The sequence below is a fragment of the Ciconia boyciana genome, chromosome 10 (assembly GCF_034638445.1).
Source record: "Ciconia boyciana chromosome 10, ASM3463844v1, whole genome shotgun sequence".
In the NCBI taxonomy this organism is placed as follows: Eukaryota; Metazoa; Chordata; class Aves; order Ciconiiformes; family Ciconiidae; genus Ciconia; species Ciconia boyciana.
This window is the reverse complement of record NC_132943.1, coordinates 29,156,806-29,178,224: the sequence shown is the minus strand read 5'-3', so window position 1 is coordinate 29,178,224 and position 21,419 is coordinate 29,156,806. Positions and strand designations below refer to the sequence as shown.

General features: G+C 42.3%; 1 protein-coding gene and 1 long non-coding RNA gene across 11 annotated transcripts in view; one reads left to right on the top strand and one right to left on the bottom strand.

Annotated features, from left to right (window-relative positions):
- LOC140657783 (uncharacterized) overlaps nt 1-21,419 on the top strand; it is a 185,548-nt gene that overhangs the window by 44,015 nt on the left and 120,114 nt on the right. The window lies entirely within an intron of this gene.
- Nucleotides 2,023-20,495, bottom strand: ICOS (inducible T cell costimulator). 7 transcript variants are annotated; one of them, XM_072875339.1, is made up of 9 exons: nt 20,378-20,495; nt 18,018-18,259; nt 16,641-16,724; nt 14,184-14,276; nt 8,095-8,133; nt 6,807-7,145; nt 5,257-5,369; nt 4,552-4,642; nt 2,023-4,038 (listed from the first exon to the last, which is right to left on the bottom strand). In XM_072875339.1, exons 3-8 carry the CDS (start codon nt 16,651-16,653, stop codon nt 4,553-4,555), a joined length of 687 nt encoding a protein of 228 aa, XP_072731440.1. In that variant the 5' UTR covers nt 16,654-16,724; nt 18,018-18,259; nt 20,378-20,495; the 3' UTR covers nt 2,023-4,038; nt 4,552. The 7 variants fall into 7 exon arrangements, with proteins under 7 accessions (XP_072731440.1, XP_072731441.1, XP_072731442.1 ...); XM_072875340.1 differs by having other exon boundaries at nt 16,641-16,721; XM_072875341.1 differs by having other exon boundaries at nt 20,382-20,489.

Below are 21,419 nucleotides of genomic sequence, written 5' to 3'. Positions count from 1 at the left end.
TCTCTCAAGGAAATGGGAAATTTTTATGACAGTGGGTAGACTGCTATAGCAATGATGGACTGGACAACTCAAGGGACTTGGGTATGTGGAGTGTCTCATTGCAGTTAAAGTCGAGCCAAAGGCAAAGACGTAGATCCAGCTCCCCAGTAAACCTTGCATGGGCAGAAATCCCCACTAACCAATTGGATTTATTTTTAACTAAATAATTTCAATGACCTGTATTTTTTCTGTTTTTATTATTGCTGTGTTCTTCTGCATGGCAACTTATAGATTCACTTGCATAAGGGACTCTCCACATTGTAAAACACTCTATGAATAACGGTGTACGATATCTTCAGTACAGATCCTCATTTTGATTTGTTTGTTTGCTTTACGTAGTTCAAGAGCCTCTTTTCCCCAGCCTTAAGTAAAGTTTGTAAAAGTCTGTAAGAAGTATGATAGAATTTAAAACTACTTGAACTCTGAAGTTAACAGAACACCTGTACTAAGGGAAAATGGCCCATAACGTTCATAGTGTCATTTCCTTCCCAGGGCTATATATTAGGTACGAAATTGCAATCTTGAATCTAATCATTAAACTCCAAGAGCATTCAGATTTGGGTTCATAATTCAGGCTGGGAAGACAAGCTTGCAAAATACATATTGATGTTTGGATTTCAAACCCTCTCAAGATATACAGGTGTTCAAATTATGATATTCTTGTCATTTATCCTTCCTTAAATTTTGGAGTAGCCGTAGTCATCATCCTTAACATCTTTCACCTGTTCACATTAGATCATACTATCTGTTTAGCAAGATTAAGTTTGCTCAAGTTGTAAATTTTTATTTCAGGTCTTAACGTTCAAGGAGATTATGAGTAGTTCTTTGCCGTACATCCCTGTTTAGTTTACTGACTTACTGACTTCATACACTCCATACTGGCACGGACAGGGAAGATCTATAGGGCATTACTGAGTGTAAATACATGTGGGGCGACTTATAGCAATGATAAATCAGAAAGGATGAAAGCATCTTACTGATACTGAATCTTATGTTACATGTTGTATGACAGAAACTGGTTTTACACAAACACTGTTGTTAGGGATTCAGCTCCTGGAAAAGCCCTAGCCAAAATACTTTTTCAGTCATATTCTCCATAAAGCAATAGAAGACAAAGATGGAGAGGGACAAGTTGTAGAACCCCCCTCGTGGACTGTCATACAATTGTAAAATTTCTGTTACAATCCTAAACCATTATGTAGCAAACAGAGAAAGCATAGGTTAAGATTGTGTCTTAGTAGTTTATTTTACCCTCAAACCTCTGATTTCCTGGATGTTATTTGGATGTTACTCATGCTTCTGCTTGTCTTGAAAGTGGATTTTGTAGAAGAGGTGGCTGAAATATTCTTATTTGATTTTTTTTCCCTGCTAAAATGGTCTTTTCCCAAAACTGGGAGTTTCCAGACATTTTTTACTTTTTGAAAATCTGACCTGTTAGACTATCAGGTGTTTTGTTTATTCTTATTGACTCTTTTTTTTTTTCTTTTATTTTAATCCTTTCTTGTCCCACAGTCTATAGACTCAGCTCATGTTACTTTTTTCATAGTTTTTTTTTTTTTCTCATTCTGCCATCCTTTATCTTCTATGAGCTCCTTTTGATTTGGAGGTATTGAAGAATGGCAGAAAGAAACTGAAAAATGTCCCAAAATAATCCTGAACGTTATCTGTATACTCCATAAGGGATTAAAAGAAAGGAAGAAAAGATGGGACAATACAAAAAAAGACTTCCTCATCAAAATAAAAGTAAACAAACAGATCCAAAGAGTGTCATTACCTCACTGTGTAGAAACAGATCCAAATTTTTGGTTTTCACTTTTTTCTTTTTTTTTTTTCCTTAGTCCTTTTCCTGTTTCCCACTAAGATGCTATACAGGGATAAATGACCCCATACTCTCTCCCCATTGCACTGTGGATTTTATAGAGCTTATTTCTTTCACACAACATGCATGCATATATGAACTTTCTTATGGACACATGTGGCATAATAAAAACGTTTTATTAAGAATAAAAATCTCTTTTTCCAAAAAGAAAGCAGTGATGGAACCTGAGACTTCCAAAAACTTTGTTACAATGAGTACAAATCATTTATCTCTCCAGAGTAGAATGTATGTACTTGGAACTACCTCATTCAGACTTTCATAATTTGTCCTTTATCCAGCAGCATCTCAAGGCAAACCTCAAGTTTTTCCTTCTTTCAGAAACTCTTTATTCCTTGAACTTCCTTCTCAGTCTGGTGAAAGGTTCCAGGGGATAGGACTCTCCACTGTTACATAAGATCTTGCATCCAGCATTTCTCATAGGCATTTTAGCTAGCTATTTAGTTAGCTGTTTCACCAATAATGTTCAAAGGCAATAATTGTCAAAGGCAATAATTTTCAAAGGCAGTAATTTCACCAATATTTTTTTAAATGGTGAAATCAGTGTATTTGCGGATGTACAGAGGAGAGTTTTGTTTGCTGGGGAGGTCAAGTAATTTGGCAAAGGTTATGTGGCAGAACGACAGGAGAGAATGTAATGTTACCCAACATGCCAGGGTGCCCCTCTACACCTCTGCCTAGGAGCTGGTTATCTAAGCAGGGTACCCGCTCTGAAATTGGCAGTCCCCACTTCATTTGATGCTTTACTCATTTCCCTTTTGCTTAATGTCACAGTTAACAATTTGCACCTTTCCTCTGCAATACTTCTATGTATTTAGGTGTTTGTTGAGGAAAACCCTGTTCTTGACATACCAGCTTATGTCCTCTTCAAGCCTGACAGTCCCTCTTTGCCCTATCAAATTTGAAACGAGCCTTCTGTTTGCCAGACAAGCAGGCTGTGTATCTTTCACAATAGTGTCCTCTGACTGATATTTGTTTTCTCGATGAATTACAGAGAGACTCAGAATCATTGCACTGCTCTGCTTCCAGCAGCCAAATGGCAACATATCCAGGCTGGATTCCCAGTTGGTCATTTATGGTCAGAGTTTTGATGGATTTCACAAGGAGCATGAAGGATTGATCATTTCATTCATACTGAAGGCTCTGAGCAATTTGAGGCAGGTCAAGTAACCCCTGAACCCACTGGGGAAGTGGTAAAGGTTTCATGTCAAACCACAAGAGGAATATAATTGCAGTGCAAAGTCTGTGAATACACTGGCCTTATGGACTTTGTTGTATTTGTGCTGTAAGACATGTGAATAGGAGAGATCGTGTCTCCTAGTTTAGGGACTGACCCTGCAGGTTTGAACTGATTTAAAGAACAATTGCAGTCTTGAAAGTAATGTATTCCTCTCTTAGTAAAAGAATTCAGAATTTAATTAAATAAGAGGAACCGCAAGGTGTGAATGGCAAAGATGTATTGATAGCACAAATACAAAAAATGCAGATGTGCATAGCTGAAGTACTGTGTCACAGTGAAGTCTCTGCTGTGCTCTCTCAGGTTTTGTTCCCCTGCTGTCCCACAGTTTGGTGCAGAAGAGCATGTGTGCATACTGCACTCTCCTAGTGTGGTGCTAAGAAGTCTGACAGTGAATCTGAGGATGAATTGATAGCATCAGGTTAAACTAGCCCTAACAAAAGGGCATGTGCAATACATTGACAGTGCTTCATGGCTGTGCCACAAGGATTGGCATTGGAGGTAGTATTTTTTTTTTTTGTCCCCAGCGGAAAGTTTATAATAAAGGAGACTGTAGAAAACAGAAATTTCCTCTGTAGCAGCACTACAGGAATCTACTCTCAAGCAAACTCACTACATTTTCTTCAACTAAAAGCTAACATCTTTAACACATTGTTAGCACTTCATGTACAAGTCAGTGGATCAGGCAGTGTGCCACAACACACAAGGCTAGAGCAAAACACAGCTCAGAACAGTACTAGAGTGGGTGTCTCATGACTGAACACAGAACCATCACGAGAGCTCAGGGAGGCTGGGAAAGGTGAGGAAATGTTGATTTCCCACTGTCCAGGTTCAAGTAGCTGGAAACCTCTGCTGCCAGAATTTCCATGCCACAAGCAACTTATACCTGGAATAGGAACAGAGAATTAGTTACATGCAACCCCCATACATCTGAATCAGTCCAAATTCTGCTTCTGTTCTGTATCCCAAAATGCTTCTGGCTACTATGCAAGGGCTTAAGTAGTTAGGAAGTTCCTCATTCTCTACAGATTATTTGCCCTTAGCCAGTAACACTCAGTAAATCTAACAAATCCCTTCCCCAGAGAGATTTTGCGTACCACACATCACCTGAAGAATCTGAATGGAACAGTTTCACATCTCTTCCTCAAGCATAAGATCATTACTTTGCACTGATGTAAAGGAACCAGCCCACTATTTCAATTCAAAAGGTTTCCAGAGATTTTGCTTTTCATTTCCTCTTCCTGCTACATGGCAGCATGAACTCCATTAACAAGCTATTGTAACAATCTCACCCACCCACACACCTAGAATCAGTGGAAGACACAGCAAGCAGCCCCCTCCCCCCCAGAGAAAGCCTTGCAACAGATACAAGCAGAGGTACAACTAGGCTTAATACAACCTCAGATTCTTGTTTTTTTAGCTGCATTCACTGCTGCCATGGGCATGTATTCACTGTTGTACTCATGGGAGTTGGATTCACACTGCTGATTCTGCAAACAGAGAGAAAATGCCATGAATTTAATTTGTGGTCACTAATCTCTGTCACTCCTGCCTTTGTTCTTTAGGTAGGGCAGTTACTCCAACTGTTTTCAGTGGCAATATCAAAGTCAGACTAGGCAGGCACTCACGTAGAAAACTTGGAATAAAACAGACTGAAAATGAAAAACACACATTGTCCAAAAGAATAACTAATGTCCATGGTCTCCTTTCCTTCCTGAGCCAACTGGTTCTTTGTATAAGTGATTTTGCTCCAGAACAGAGCTGGAATTGCTCCACTGATGATTTGTTTCCCCTTCTTGAAGAAAACAATCAGGTAAATTGCTTACCAAAGTAATTTTGCTGACCTGTGCAGCATTTCTCCTCTTTCCTTTGATTCCCAGCCTTTAAATCAATAAACAATTCTGTCTTAGAAAAATTAAATCTGAGCTGCTGTCATGAATGACTGAATTCCAGTGGTAAATTAACAACTCAGTCTCTTTGTCAAAAAACACATCATGTGCTGAGAGAGTATGTGCCTGTCCCACCCTCTAAATGTCATTAAATCAAGTTTCCCATCCATGACCCTTGGAAGGAGGGTTGTGCAGAATCTCATAGACTTGCTTACCTTGTTCCTTAAGCAACAGGCTACGACACAGCAGATACAGGAAATCATGGCAAACATGATCAGGCCAATAATTATCCATGACATGAGTCCCAGTGAAATGCAGTCTTCCTTATCTGGAGATGGGGAGACAAAAAAAGTCATTACTGATAATTTGCATTTTTCCCCCCTTGAGATAACTTTTCAAATTCTTTCCCCTCTTCTCTTCATGTTAATAAAATAGCAAAAGTGAGCTCTGGAGAAGGATTTTCCTGAGGTGAAAAGCCACCTTGGAAAAGTGTATTCAGGAGGAAGCAGAACATTGCAGTTTTCCAGAAGGAGAGGTGAAACTGCTGGTACACAAGGATGAAAGTGTAGACTGAAAAGAAACAAAGCCAGGCTTGAGAGTGTGATGGTATTTCAGATCTGAGCAAGGCTTAAGCTTACATTCAGTGAGTACCACAGGTGATTTAAAGAGCAGCCAGGTCAAAAGCAGGGTGGACCTTAGCAGTCATGTTTGGATAGGAAGGCAAGCTGAGGGACACAAGACTACCCTTGCCCAGATCTGGGAGAAAATATGATAGGGCATGAAACATCTGGCAATAGCTATGAGCATCTGGCTATCTGTACAAATGGAAATGGACAGCTTTGGGAAACACTGCAGACAAAAAAGGATGCCACAGCTTGATTCTGAGAAGCTGTTTTAAGTTCAGAGAGGGCTGAGAGATAATTTGACCCAACCACATAATTTTAGCCTTAGCATTTCAGCTTCAATCTTTGTTTAGTCCTGGTGTTGAGAGATAGGAAAAGATAGCAAGGGAAGGACAACAGGCAGTACCATGTTGCAACTGAACTATATAGAGAACCAAGAAAGGGTGTGAGCAAAAACACTACTAACTCTTTCAGCTTAATATACCAAAGAGCCACTGAGTGAAAGGCAATTCAAAATTAAAGCCCGTGCAGCGAGTCTTCTGAAGTTAGTCCAAGCCCTTCTCAGCAAAAGGCCAAAAATTCTCAGCAGTTGTGGATCTCTTCTGCTCTAAGAAGGCTCTAAAGCTGAAGGCCTGCTTCAGAGAGGTGAACACCATCTTCTTCACATCAGTGTGGCATCAGAGTTCCATATACCACTACTAGCACAGGTATTTGACAGCTGATTTTTTTTTTATCCTAGGCACATGAAGATAGCTCTCAGAATGGATTTTTTTTCCCTGGCTAGAAATAATCTAACATTTCATTCAGCAGCTTGGAAAATGGACAGTGGGAAATTTCTGCTGCAGGGAAAGGTGGGACTGCAGTACTCCAGAAGATGTAGTCTAGCTAGCTTGGGTGCCACCAACAATATGCAGAGCTCAGCATGGCCTGCAAAACCGGCCCAAGAAGATGAATAAATATGGAGAGGCCATGCTGAGCAGTCCACCAACACAGCTCCACTGTTACCAGCCCCTGCTAAGTAGTTTTAAGCTATCTTGGAAATCTCTGTGGAAACTCTAGTCACATTTTTCACTGCAGCATAGCTATGCCCAATGTCTACTTATCAGTAAAGTGAAGTGAGGGGAGAAGAGAAGTAAACTTACCTTGGATGTACAAATAGGTTTCTTTCAGCCGGCAATCTATATAAGGAGGGGGTAAGAACATCTCCAGGCAGTAGGTATAAATGTCGATATGCTTTCTTTCCAGATTTTTAAGAATGAAAGTAGTGCTGCTGTTTGAATGCTCTGTCTGACAGTAGGTGACATTAGTCTTGGGGATGACTTTCTCCTCACTCAAATGGAGTGCACAGATCTCCTTCTTTTCATGCCCTTTGAAGAGGGTCATGCTGAACTCACTAACATTTTTGGGGTTGGGGAACGTGAACTTGAATTTTCCATTTTCAAATTCCACCATCACCTGGGGGTCTGAGACATGAGGCTGATCTGAAGACATGAAAGAAATAAGTACAGTCACTCACATAGCAATGAAAAGAATCCCTAAAATGTTAACAAACTAATTTAAACAAAGCAAGTGAACCATGTGGTTGAAACTTAAGGCACATAGGTACTCAGATTAGTCTGGCTGTGGAAAGCAGCCTGTACAATGAGATACCAGTGCATCATTCTGGTCATGTCAGACATTACTGAGAAAATAAATGAGATGAGGTAAGACTTGGCCTGTTATCCACTATAAGGCTGGAGAGGTCACTGTTAGCATTGGATCAGTGAGTTACTTGATAATGTTTAAAGGCCTCCTTGGACCAAACACTATATGGACATATAATCCCTGCCTTAGACTGATTGTCCTATTCATAGATAAAACAAGGTGGGACAAAGATGATGATAATCATCTCTGTTTTATGGTTCATAATCTGCACCCTAATGATGTAGCTGGAAACTTAAAATGGGATGTGAACCCAAAACTCCTACATAAGTACCTTAGCCACAAGACCTGTCTTTCCTTTCTAGAGTAGATACTGGTTTGAGGCATGACATACAGTTTAAACCTAATTACTTAGATGGCTATAGCACCTTTATCACTAACATAATGGGAGGAGTAGAGGACAAATGTCACTTTGTGTATGCGCCCACATGCAATCCAAAAATCACATCTGACCTTCCCAAAAACTGTCTGAAAAACTCTCAGATGTTGTGCAACTCTTATTTTGCAAATTTCTTGGAGAAGAAAAAGAAAGTAAACTGACCAAGGACGTCCTGTTAACTCACAGTTTGACTTTGTAAAGTCAGTGACCAATAGCATGGGAAACTCCCTCAGACAAAAATGTGTTAAAGTGTGCTGTAAAAAAATGACAATTTTTTTCTTCAAGGGCAGTATTTTCTGATCTAGAAAGGCATTTAAAACCATAAACCAAATTATGCAAATGTGTCTTACCTATATTTTTGCACGGTCTTGATGAGCAGCTATCAACTCCTGAAAAATACAAAATTGTTTCCTATTTAAAATTCAAGAAGAGAGATGCAGGAACCGGGGCTAAGCCATGCAATGTTAAGATGCTGAAGTTATTTTCTAATTTGTGTCATTAGCCTATCTGATCCTGTCTGTGCTACACTATAAAATCATATGATGTGATAAAAGCAAGGAATATAAAAATCAGAGTAGAAAGAAAATGCATTGGGCAAGAATTAATATTGATCTTACATACAGCGTTTACAAATTCTTAAAACACCTTTGCAAAGTAATGGATGTACTTCATAAATAGAAGCTGAGATTAAAGTAAAATTTCCCCCAAAATACTGAGGAAATCTGCCCCCAAATTAAAGAGCATACTTTTGATTTCTCATGAATCCAGATTCTGCAATGAGCCAGCATTATACTTTACTTCCAGACCAAAGTGCTCATTTCGGTCTATCTTCATTCTGTCTCCCCCACTGCTCAACACTGCATCAAAACATCTTCTTATGGCACATGGCGAATTAATATCTGGAAGATGCTCCAATGCATTCAGCAAGAAAATATTCAAGCAATGCACAGGGTTTTGTTCCTTTTTCAGTAGCAACTTTTTCTCTTCATGATTATCAAGCTGTATTCAGTCCTTTGTGCATAGGCAGCCTTCACTACAGAAGACAGGCACATTTGTAATAATTGTTCTGGATTTGTTTTTTAAGCCACTGCCTCCATCACCACCTTCTATGGCAATACTGAGAGTGGAATTTCCTGGCTGGGTTGGTGGCACGTACCACTTTGAAATGGTTTGTATGTCAGTACTGGCAGCATAGCACAGCCTGATAGTGTTTCATTTGGAATTTTGCAGTGCCCTAAAACTAAAGGTACAGACAGGTACACAGACAAGTAGAAAAAAACCTGGATCTGCTTTTCCTGTTTTCTGGTAGCTGTGTAAGTCTGTCAGAGGCTGCTTAGATTGAAATATACTCTACATCAGGATTTTATGATGCTAAGGAAATACGGGGCAAATACTTAAAGAATTTGATGCACCATCCTATTCTTCTTACTGCTACGTGGTAGTCTAGATCCACACAGAGTAGGTCCTCAACGGTGCCAGGTATTGCACTGATTACCAGTATAAATAATCTTTTTCCCAAGGCACCTGTTATCTTTGACATCCAATCTGCATGTGCATAGGAATAGAAGATTATTCTCATTTGGGTACCTTTGTATGCTCTCAACTCTTTCTGGACGGAGGCAATCTTTTAGTGTCCATGCTTTTTCCTTCTTTGAATTCTTGCTCCCCAATTACCACCATTAGCAAGGGCATTGCAATGAATGATACTTGTTTAAAATATTTTTAGTGTGACGCATAAGCTAGTGGACTTCTGGAAGACACTTTGTGATGCTCAGTTGGAAAGCAATAGAAACTGTTATCCCTTTTTGATTGATTTACCCTCTTCCTAGTTATCACATTCTTCCTGGTTTACTGCGCACAGTCAGCACCCTTATCTAATTCAGCGACAGTTCCAATATCTGTACTTCAGACTATTACTTAAGTGTGTGATAACAAGTGTGTGATAACAAACAAGGTATTTGGCATCTTGTACCACTGGTGTGAAGGTAAGACAGACAAAACACATAACTCGCCAACTCACAGTGAAATAAAGCTCTAGATACGCTGAAGGCACAGATATAGAAAGTGCAAGCCCTCACAATGGTATATAGTCTGAAAAGCTGAAAGCAAAGGTCAAATAACGAAACAGTACCTGATGACTTGCATGTTGCATGGTGAAAGAAAACAGCTGCTATGAGAACTGCATTTGAAATAAAGGTCTTTCTTTTAAAATGCTCTGTAGTTTGATGGCCTGTGGTTTGGTAACATATACCTTTAAAATTAGGCCCAACAGCAGACAAATTATTCAGGGAAGGGAAGAAAAAAACAAGTGTATTGATATAGCAGAAACTAGGGAGCATGGTGAATACGTAAGCTGACCTGATACTTCTGAGAAGCATCCACCTGTAGCTGAGACCTCTACATTTGTCACTGGTCATCTGAGAGGAGAGGCAGATGCTGGCTCTGTCGGGGCAGCTACAGAGCCAAGTGGTGCCGTATTCCCCCAATGCCCCAGAGGAGCGCAGGGCTACCCTACTCTGAGCACTAAAGCAGCAGCTTTGAATTTCATTTCTCTGTTTGTCTCTGAGACTAGTTCAATTTTGCTGTTAGCTAATGAAATAGCCCTTTCATACTGGGTGGTTTAAAATGTTTGTCAGAGATCATGGTTTTAATCCTTGTTTTTAATGGAAAAGGGCAGAGAGACGTCATTAAGCATGTAGTTCATGTGACCTTGTGACAAGCTGAAAGACCATTTTGTATCCTCTCAGGCCCAGAAGCCTTAACTGCCTATTTTCAAGAAAGACGCAGTAATGTGTTTCTCTGAATGAGCATTTTGGTAAAGGTGATGCAATTTATTAATAGTATTCCTCTGAAAATAGTATTCCTCTGAAACAAGTGACCATATAGAAGAGTGTGCTTAGCGTAGTATAAAGGGAGCAAATTTTAAAATGAGATTAACAGTGCCTGAGATTAAAACACAAAATTGTCTACATGGATGACCACAATGGGTGAGATCCGATATGAATTTCCAACTCACTAGCTATTCTGCATCAGTTCCTAATGTGAATGGTCTCACTGCATACTTAAAGGTGGCTTATTCCCCAGTCCCTGTGCCTGATTGCTGTTCTCCTGTGCCCATTTGTACCAGTTCCTTCCTAGGGTAATCCTATGGATTTGTAACACTCTGTGGTTAATAGCCAGACACATTTGGGATGTCATTTGCCAAGCGACAGTTAGAATAAATGTACATTTAGTGGGATGTGAGATAGGAAACTGGGGTTTAAACATCCGATAATGTTGAGAGATTCATTCACTAAACCTCCCTAATACTGCCTCAAAAAATATGTGAATAAAAGACCACATCATGGTATCGTTGGAAATGAACAGAAGAATCTCACTGTTTCAGCAGTAAAAATGCTTAGATTTGGCCTTAAGGTTCCTTTTTGGTATTTTTCATAAAAGAGCTAATTCAATTGCCTATGAGGGTTTTGAGACAAGAGGAAACAAATCTTTCATTCGTTTCATAGCAGTGTCACACTGTGGAGTTGCATAGAGTTGTTCCTGGCTCACCTCATGTGAAGTAGAGTGTCAAGACAAATATTGTGGTTCAGATGTGAATCCAAGAGATGAACATGTATATGAAAGTAACACCTTGCTATGTTAAACTATGAAAGTGTGTGTCTGTGTACAATCTATGTATAAGTGTATTTACAGTCATGTACATTTCTGTCTCCATTTCATCTTTACTGCAGTGAGAAAGCACTTTGGCAGAGGTTTGGGAATTTCTATGGTAGTGTGCTTGGACACTGAGGCCAATGGAAGGCGGGTTATTTTCGTTTTAATGGGATTGCAATTTTGAGCTTTCTGGTTGCTCTTTGGCAGACCCAACGCTATTTGCAAACATCACCAATCCATTATGCATTCTGGTCCTAACAGAAGTTTAAAAACCACTTTCGATTAATTTTAAAACTTGGGGTTTAGGGTAGGAGGATAGAATACTCTTGCTTGGTTTTCTTGCTGTTTGTTTTATCTGCCCCAGCTCTCAGAAAACTAATTAACTGATAAAAAGAACAAGCATAATTTCACTTGGGTATGTTTGCCTCTGAAGATGAGCAAGGAGAGTGCAGACCCTGCCTTTAGAATAAATGCATTTGTTTTGTTAATACTAAATGCGTAATGAAACCACACACAGTTTTTTAAGTTGCTATGGCTTTGACCTTTCAAGTCAGTCTGAAAGATGACACTGTCAATTCAGTGCCATTAGTCATATGCCTAAAACTAACATGTTCTTATCTTTCAAGAATCAGGGATTATAAGAGGAAAGCAGTGCTTCTGGGCAAAGCAAGTAATGGCCAGAATTACTCTAGGAAGCTATCTATAATCTGAATTATTTCTGTATGTTGTGAAATACGGAAACTCTTATAAAATATACCACTAACACAGCAGCCATTGTTGATAATATTTCAGACACCCTTCTAAGAAATGACCATGATTTCCTCCTGTATTGACAACAGGAGATCTGTGGGTGAACAGTGATAATGCTTTGCAAATGTTGGCATGCAAAAGGTCATGTGCAATGTTTCACAGGAAGGGCCTCAAGTGCTATGGAATCCTACAGCTCTGTACTCCAAAATCCCATTGCCCGTGTTCCTCTACAGGCACCAGAGAGGCTCCATGCTCTTACAAACAATTTCTTTATCATGATTGGGTTATCAAATCATAATACACATATACACACATATATCACCTTCTGTGACCTATTTACATTGAAAAAAACATCCATAGATCACAAATAGGGCTTGCTAATTGCTAAGTCAAAAAAACCCTAAAATCTCAGAAGTTACTCTGCTTTTACTCCCAAAAAATTGCCACAGTGCTTGGCAGCACTCTCTGGAGTGCTAGTTTGTTCTCTAAATGACAGTATCATGTTAATGTGTCTTACATCAAGCTGATCTTTTACAGCCCTTTTATTTTTAGCAAGAATAATAATTAGTACTTTTTATGCTGAAAGCACTGTTAAGGTAAAAAACCTGAGAGATACCAGTTCTTGTTACAGGAAGGCTCTTGCTCCTGCCATCTCCTCTCCCCAGCCCCCTGCCCAAATCCGATCCTCCATATTTGAAGGAAGGGAGAAAGAAGGGAGAAATGCCAGTATCAGATAGAACAATTATTTGCACCCTTAAAATTGCAGCCTGTTTCTTCCCACAAGGAATGGCCTTTTAGATAGCTCCAGCCACATGTAAAAGCATGCTCGTCAAGTATACCTGCTAAATTGACTAGCTGAGAACTATTTAACAAAATTGATAGGATTTTTTGTTAGTAGATTTAAGAATAACTTTTTAAGGAGAAAAAGAGCAGCTCATGTCCCTTTAGAGATACTGATCACAATCCTCCTTCCCTGTGATGTCACCCATCTTTTTAATCTATCTGAAAACTCAGTATGCTATCGCTGTATTAGTTAACCTTCAGAAGGGTATCTGCCTTGCCTAAAGAGCTGGAAACTGGTTTTTATTTAAATGAAAGCTTAAATTCTGTATGAAACCTCAGGAGTACTTAAATTCTACAGGGGGACTTGAAACCTATCCTGTATCACTAGAATTTCAGAAGCAAATGTATTCAATAGCCCTTGGCATGACCTTCGAAGGAACATGTTTAGATGGTGCTTAGTAACTGTGCACACTAAATCTCAGGTCTTACTTACATGACGCATCATACCAAATCCTTGGACAGTATATGTATGAAAAAAAAAGACTCTTCTTAACCAGATATTATCTATATTTCCATCCTGGCCCGGTAATATGTGGGTTTCAGAGAGATAAATGCGAGCTCTGGTATTTTACTTTGCATAGCTGTGATAAAACACTGATAAAACTTGTAAAACACTACATCCATGTTTATGGCTGGACTGAGATCAGCACTGTCACCTTGCCCCTTCTCAAACACAGCTTTAGGAATGCTACGCTTCCTTTAACTCAATCTGCGTTTCAAGCCTGCACCAAAACGATCTTATCCACTCTTCTATGCCATATACATTTTTCATAGTATAAAAATTCCCTGCCCAAACAAGAGCAGGTTTAATATCAGTAGCTTGGCTTCTCTTATTAAGCCATTCACCGTCATGCTGCTATAAGATCTTATGCCCAGCCAGGGAAGCTGGCTGGAGCACTACAGTCTAAACAGCTAGAGGGTAACACTGAGCAGATGAGGTAAAGAATATAAACAATGAAAACTTGTACTTTTTCATTTCAGAGCAAATGCCCTGTGCTGGCAGGAATTCTCTTCCCACTAACTCTAGTGATATTTAAAGTTAAGAGCGGTCATTTTGCAGCTGTTTCCCTTAATTACCTCTATTCCTCCAACCCCCTGCTATCATGCCTTCATTTACTGTCTCCTGTTATTGAGTGGGTTATATTCCATAGAGACATCTACTGCAAGGAGTATAATCCGAAATGCTACTTACCGTACAGGGCTTCAAACTGAAAGCAGAGGACACAGAAAGTTACAGCCACCGACTTCATGCTTGCCTGACACAAAGGCACCAGTCTTCTGTCTACTGTGAAGATGGAGAATTCATGGGTAGAAAAGGAAGTGGTTTGTGGGCAATGGGGGAAATTATATGATAATCAGGACTTTTTAATTTAAACCCTGACTACGTTATAGCTATGTCAGCATTAGCTGTCGCCCACACCTGTGGAGTTTGCTGCTTTTTTTTTTTCCTACCTCACAGCTTGCTGTCACAGACAGGAAGAGGAAAGATTTTCCGATATTAAGTCTGATGTTCACTTCTGCAAAGACTGTTTCTGGTTAAATCTATCAAAGTAGAGGCTAAAGTCATCTACAGTACACTTTCTGCAGATGGCCCATGGTCAGCAACTTGTTCCTTAAATTAACTTACAATACATGCATATTTGCAACTGGTTTCTCCCCATCAGTTTCAGCTGGTCTTATGTAACTGAGGGTTACATACTTTCCAGTCTGTGTGGAAACCATTCGTTAGTAGGGTAGGAGTCTCTTGTGTGTCCTGGTCCTGGAATTCATTGGAAGAACATGTCCAAATTGCAGAAGGATCCCCTCAAGCCCTGTGACTTCCCGGAGGCTCACTCCAACATAAGACTTCCACCCTGGAGGTCAGGCTTGCTCTGCATGGACATGAGAAGCTTCACGCGGCTCTGTGAGAGGAGGAGATCTGACCCAGTGCCCTAGGGCCTTAGGTCAAAAGTTTCTCTCCTTCCCTCTGCCTGCTTTTGTGCAGCACACTCTATTCTGGCCTGCTATCCATCTATATTCTGGAAATGTTTTAGGACCCTTTGGGATAACATGTTCTACAATCATTTAGAACTGGCTATTTATTTGTGCCTATAATACTAATTTTAGCGCAGATAACATGCTGGAAAAGCAGCTTCTAAATCATGTTTAATATATTAGATGCAGTTAGCATTTCTGATTGCACAAAGAGAAGACACAAAGGACTAATAGTGGTGCCTGGCAGACACTCCTGGGGTTCATGACCTTGTAATGGTCATGCAGTGGTACCAAATAATTTGTGAATAACGGGACTGGGTTACAGATTCACTCCTACTTTGTACTGTATGAATAAATCTTCATGTGTTGGTTTACTTTTCCTTAAAAAGTGATTTCTTTCACTACTACTGCTAAAGATCTGTTCACAGGGACACTGGCAGAGAGTTTTACTCTCTTCAAATCTTTGCAAAGCCCTGCAAGTCTTTGCCTTTTCTTAAATTAAAATCAGAGCTAAGTCTGAGTCAAGTCAGGATTTGATCTAAATTTTCAGCTTAGGTCTCTGGAGCCAAACTTAAGTAACTCTAACTAGAGAAAGTTTCTGCAGTATACTTTTAATTCTTATGTTCAAGAGTAATATATGGAGGTTCAAGCAATGATAAAGCTCAAAAAGATACATTTGACTCCTGAGCTTTGCCTATGAATTTATGACCCATGTTGGGATCTACTGAGGTTCCAGGTAGGACCATCTTTCCCATCCCCACAACAACTTATGGGAAGTGCTGAAACAACAGAGCAGCCCTCTCCTGGGACAGGAGGACCTTTATTGCCCCCCAGGTAAGCCTAAGACAAACAGCCAGAAAGGCTTATAGTAAAAAGAGCTGCTGCTGCTACAAAACTAAGGGAGGAAAAGAATCACATGTAAAGTACCCCCACCCACACCTTTGGGAGAGCATGCTGACCACACACCAAGGACTGAGTCCCTACAAAGCCTACTGCTGTCTGGGAAGGCCAATAAAGGTGCAGGGGAATGTACTCCTTTGCTCAAAGTTTTAGCTATTTTTTGTGAAAACAAGCTTTAAAACAAATCAGTATTGTTAGGGTTCAAAAATGTGTTGTCCTTCTTAAAAATGTAAACATTTTGCCAGGAAAGTAATTTTGATGGAGAAGAGATTCTTTTTTTAACCAATACAGTTATTTTGGAGCAACTTACTCCTTCCCTCCCCTCTATGTGACCTTATCAGTTATACCAATGCAGAGATGATTAATGCACATCTATTTCCCTACTGCAGTAAGAATAGCTACCAGCGTAGCTTGGATGGCATAGATCTCGCTACAACAATTGGAGCAAGTCCCACTGTCCAGTAAACAGTTTGTATTTGTCCTCTCTTTCTCCTGTCATTACAGCTTCAAGTCTGGAATTAACCCTACTCCTTTTTGGCTTCCTGGCGCTTGGGATTGCTAGAACACACTGCTGCCTTTGTTTCAAAAGGGTCCAGCCCATGGAACACTTTGGGATACGTTTGGCAGCACTTTGAAGTTTGATCTAGACAGTGATTTCTTTCGGTGGTCAAGTGTATTTGATGATGAGCCAGCAGAGCCTGGGGCACTCGCACTGTACGTTCACAAGCGAAGAGACACAAAGTCTAGCTCAGGGCCAAGCATGAGGGATGCTCACCTTCTAGTCCCATACCAACAGAGACTCCTCCGTTGCCTTTCAATCTTTCTGTCTTTGCCTCCCTCCTCTGTCAGTGCTTACCTACTTCAAAAAGACATAATGACTGCAATTTGGAAATGTTTCTTGCAAATACTACGGTTGGTTACGGTTAACCACCTGGGACAAGCAGTCTGTTTCCACAACACGTTTCCTATAACTGCAACTATTTTTGCTCAAAAGCACGTGTTTCCTTTTTCCATCCTCACTCATTTCTCTTCTCTTCGTCTTGATTTTCACTCTCTCATCCACATACACCTCTCAGAGCTGACTTCTTTCCTCCTCTAACCTGACTGTCCCCCAGTCTCTGTCTACCCTTCTCCTCAAGCAGAGGCTGCCCTTCAGCATGTGCAGTAGCTCCTTTCTGGAATGTGGCTTCTTCTTCCCCCAAGCCCCGTTCTTTCTTCATGTCCTATCCCCAACACTACCCTACAGTGATAAACTCCTTTTTCTCCTATCATCTCACTTCCAACTTGCCATCGCTGACTATTAACAACCTGGAAAATCCTTATGGGCATTTTTATGCCTTTAAAAATGCATTCAGGGATACACCCAGTTCCAAAGAGAAATGGGCTTGCTCATCCCTTGGTCCATACGCCAGTGTTCTCTACCACGCAATCTTCAATGCTTCTCCCTTCTAACTCCAAGCGACTCAGAAAACAACACTTCTGCTGCTTCCCTAAGGAGACTGATTCACAGCAAAGATTTTCCATGTGATGCACAATGTATGTTTTTCTTTGCTCTGTTTAATCACATAACTCTTATTATACTTATTTTTATCACCCTAAACAATGTCCATGTTAGCAAAATCTACTGCATTGTATCCCTTCACACACCATGAAACAAAGGTGTTTGCATTTAAGTAGCTTGTTCTGTCTCACCAGCAGTTTCCTACTTCTCCTTGTGGATGATGAGCAGTTGCCCACAGCAATATAAAATATTCTCTCAATAAAATGTTTTGTGATTCTTTCTGCAGAGGCTGCTGCAGTCTATCCACACAAATTATATTCTGCTGTCTCCTGCTGCTTCTCATTCTTTGCTTCTATATCTGGCCTATATTCTCATGACTCTGGGTCATTCCCTCAGGGCTAGAGCAGAAAGCCTCCACACTCATGCATTTTCATTTCCTGTCCTCCTAATTGAGAAGGGGAACAATGACTTTCACTATGCTATTTTTAAGGTTCTGTGATGTCTTTAAATCCTGCTTCCCATCTGCACCACTGCCCATTAGGTGTGTAAACAAGCTGCAGTCATTCGGGGTGTAGGGATTTGAGCCTGAAATGCAGCTCCTGTGCTCCCTCATTTGTTTTGATGCCTCCTTTACTGCTATATTGGTCTGACCTCTCCCACAGGCCCATGGGGCTGTAATATTCTCTCCATCAACACGCCAGTGGAGGCTACCAGGGCTGAGCTCAGTGGCGGGGCAAACACCTCCCTGTAGAGCAGATCTAACGAGACGGTCCTCTTTGGGGTGTGAGCGTGTGTGGCTTTGCTTCTTGGTACAAGCTCAGGTACTCCATGAAGCACTTTTTTTTTCTTTTTTTCAGATTATGCTTGACAATATTTCATTGTCACCGACTTTCCTAAAAGAAGAAAAAAAACATGTATGTTAAGGAGTTAAGCCCAGATCTAACACATGCAAGGGCACTGACCTATACATTCAGTCAACAGGCGCTAAGTGGCTAATTCAGTCAGTCTAAACACGTTGCCCAGAGAGGTGGTAGATGCCCCATCCCTGGAAACATTCAAGGTCAGGTTGGATGGGGCTCTGAGCAACCTGATCTAGTGGACGATGGCCCTGCTTATTGCAGGGGGGTTGGACTAGATGACCTTTAAAGCTCCCTTCCAACCCAAACCATTCTATGATTCTAAATGCCACTTCAGATCCTGTGACTAATGTTTTGGACTGGCTGGCTCAAGGCACTGAGAGCCATCTAGGCAAAAGACTGTCTCTGTCTGGTCTCAGGAGCTGCTATGCCTCTGCATATCCAGCCCCTGTGCCTGCTGCAATACAGTTACCTAAAGAGGTACCTAAACACTTCTCTAGGACACAGAGCATAGATAGGAATGGACCAATGAAGGTCATGTGCTGGTGGTGTGGACTGCAGACCTACAGGATGGCTGTGGAAGGTCTACTATCTTGAATAACAACAACAAAGACAACAACCATGTTCCTGCCCTTCAAGGTGTACTAGGAAGAGTATCTTTCAGTGGCATATGCCTGAGTGTGCAGGAGGTATTTTGGAGAATACCAGGGTTGTAAGCGGCCTGGGTTCATGAGCAGTGCTCTGGAGGGAGGAGGATACCTTCTGAAGCCATTGCAGTTCCCTTATGGCCAACACGCTGCTGAGTGGGGCTTTGTCATCAGCACTGCTTATATCTAGGTTTGGAAGAGAGGTCTTCCAGAATGGATAGTAAATATGCAAACCCAAATGAAGTGCAAACCTGGGGACCCAGACTGTTATTGTCTTGCCACTTGTAGAGCAGTGCATGACAGCTACATGCTGATGAGCTGGGTGACCATGAAAGTTATTCTGCTTTTGGATTTAAATTTAATTGTCTTTTGGATGTGACAGTGATGAATTAAACACATTCTGTAAAATTTTCACACCCCAACTCCTTCAAAGCTCATAGTAGGATGGGGACTCCTGTTATGTGGTTATCTGGTCAGCTGCCTTGGAGGAGGTAGGACTGAAAGAGCCACATACTGTGGTGGTACTTGGGGTTTGTGGTGTGATTTTTATCTCAGCATTGTTGTGATTACTTTTTAAAGGTAAACTTTTGCTACCACTGTGTTGACAGTATAACAAAGGAGAACTTTCTCCAGCAGAAGCAGCCCCCAAAGTTGTGACACATTCTTGCAGATAAGAGATAAATCAAATGTCATGCAGAAAATTGCAAGGACAGGTAAAGCAGCACAACCCTGGCTTGGACTTCTGGAAACACTGAAGCGGCTGAGGACACACATGCTACTGTCTGTTCCCAGCTGACTTGAAGTGCTTTTGAAAACCCTGTCTTTCAAGTGTTTTCAGGACAGGCTTTGCTGTTGCTATTAGGGGTTAACTGGAGCTAGGCTTAGACAGCTCAGGCCTTGGTGGATTTGGAGGAGTACAAACAATGAAATCACAGCTTTCTCAAACATGTAACTAAGTCTCTACTTTGTGTCTGTCATTCAGAATCTCACAGGTTACTGCCTTGGGAACAAACTGCCTTGTACATGTAGGCCAAAGCTACAGAAGGCACTAGTCCCACCTGCAAAGCAGAGGTCACTCGCTCCATCATGCTCAAGGCTTGGTCCAGCCGCACTCCTCTTACGGGTGCCAGGACAAAGACAACCAAAGCTGGGCACACTGCAGTGCTGTGTCACCCCTTGGGCTCCTGTGGCAAGGGACTGGTGAAGGGTTTATTTCCCCTTTGGCAGGAGATGCTTCCAAGAGCTGCCTTTCAGGCTGAGCTGACCTGGGTGCTACGAAATGGGGGGAGTGGCAGTGGGGCATGGGGGAGGTGGAGCAGTGGTTCCCGGGCAATGAACACACTGCCTTCAGAGCCGGGCCCGCGGCTGAAAGCCCTCTGCCTCCCACTGGTGACCCACCACACCCGCTCCGTGTGCACCTCTGCTAGCGGAGCCCCCCGGCACAAAGCGAACCCTCCATCTCAGGAGGGGGTAGGGCAGGGCCCGGCCGGGGGAGAAGCACCCATACCTGCCTCCTGCTGGGGCCGGGGCGGCGTCCAGGCGCACACACCGCGGCCGGATCCGCACGGGCCGCGACAGGACTGCTCCGGCAGCGCAGGAAGCCGCCCGCGGCCACGCCCGCGGCCACGCCCGCGGCCCCCGTTGGAGGCAGGAAGCTGCGGGCGGGTCTCCCCGGGCGGCAGGAGCGCGGCGAGGCCGGGCCGCCGCCCGCGCCGCCGCGGGAAGGCCGCACGGGGGCGCTGCCGGCCCGCGCTCCGCCGCCCGGCCCCGGCCCGGCCCCGGCCGAGTGCTGCCCCTGGCGCAGGCCCCGCCCCGCCGGGGAGGCAGAGCTGTGGCGCGGCGGCGGGTCTCGCCGCGGCGGGGGCAACGGCGACGGGAGTAAAGCCAGGTGTGCTGTGAGCGCCGGCCAGGCTCCTCCCCGGCCTGGCTGCGCAGCTGTTTTTGGGGAACTATTTTTAAGTGCCAGACTGTGGTCTCCTTCACCCTGACCTCAGCCTAGCGTAGCTTGTGGCTTGTAGTGCAGCCCTTGCAGGGTCACACCAAGGCACCTGGTGTCAGTCCCTGGCTGTTGACCCTTACGAAGGTCTGACGGCTCTCTGTGGTTTCCTAGAATCCCACGCAAGTCTCCACACATACACCTGGCTTTATGGTTTTTTCATCAGAAAGAAATTCTGAAACCTGCACAGCAGAGACCAGGGCAATGTTTCCGTCTCCAATGCCTGCACTTGGAGGGACAGAGCAGGTTTCTTAGGGCTCAGGAGGTTTTGAAAATGTTATAGCTGAGAATGGGAGATTTGGTCTTCTGTGTAGGCATTTGAACATTGTTCGTCTCCTGCTTGCTAATTTGATGAGACAGAACAAGCTGTAAAAACAATCCTTCCAGCAGGCCAGGAAAGACCGAGAGGCAAAGGAGTTTGAATAGAAGTCACTTATTTCTTCACGTCACTGTGTTTCGTTCTGATTGTTAGCAGCCCTTCCTCAGGGGAGTGGGTGAGGATTGCTGGTTCCAGCCAAAGACCAGGTTGGCTTGTCAGTAAAATTGTGATTAC

Bases quoted from the DNA above. Each gene is read 5' to 3' on its own strand.
- ICOS (XM_072875339.1), bottom strand. The intron at 7,146-8,094 runs GTAAGACACATT...TCATGTCTTCAG, and splicing joins AAGACCGTGCAAAAATATAG to ATCAGCCTCATGTCTCAGAC. The intron at 5,370-6,806 runs GTAAGTTTACTT...CCCCATCTCCAG, and splicing joins AACCTATTTGTACATCCAAG to ATAAGGAAGACTGCATTTCA.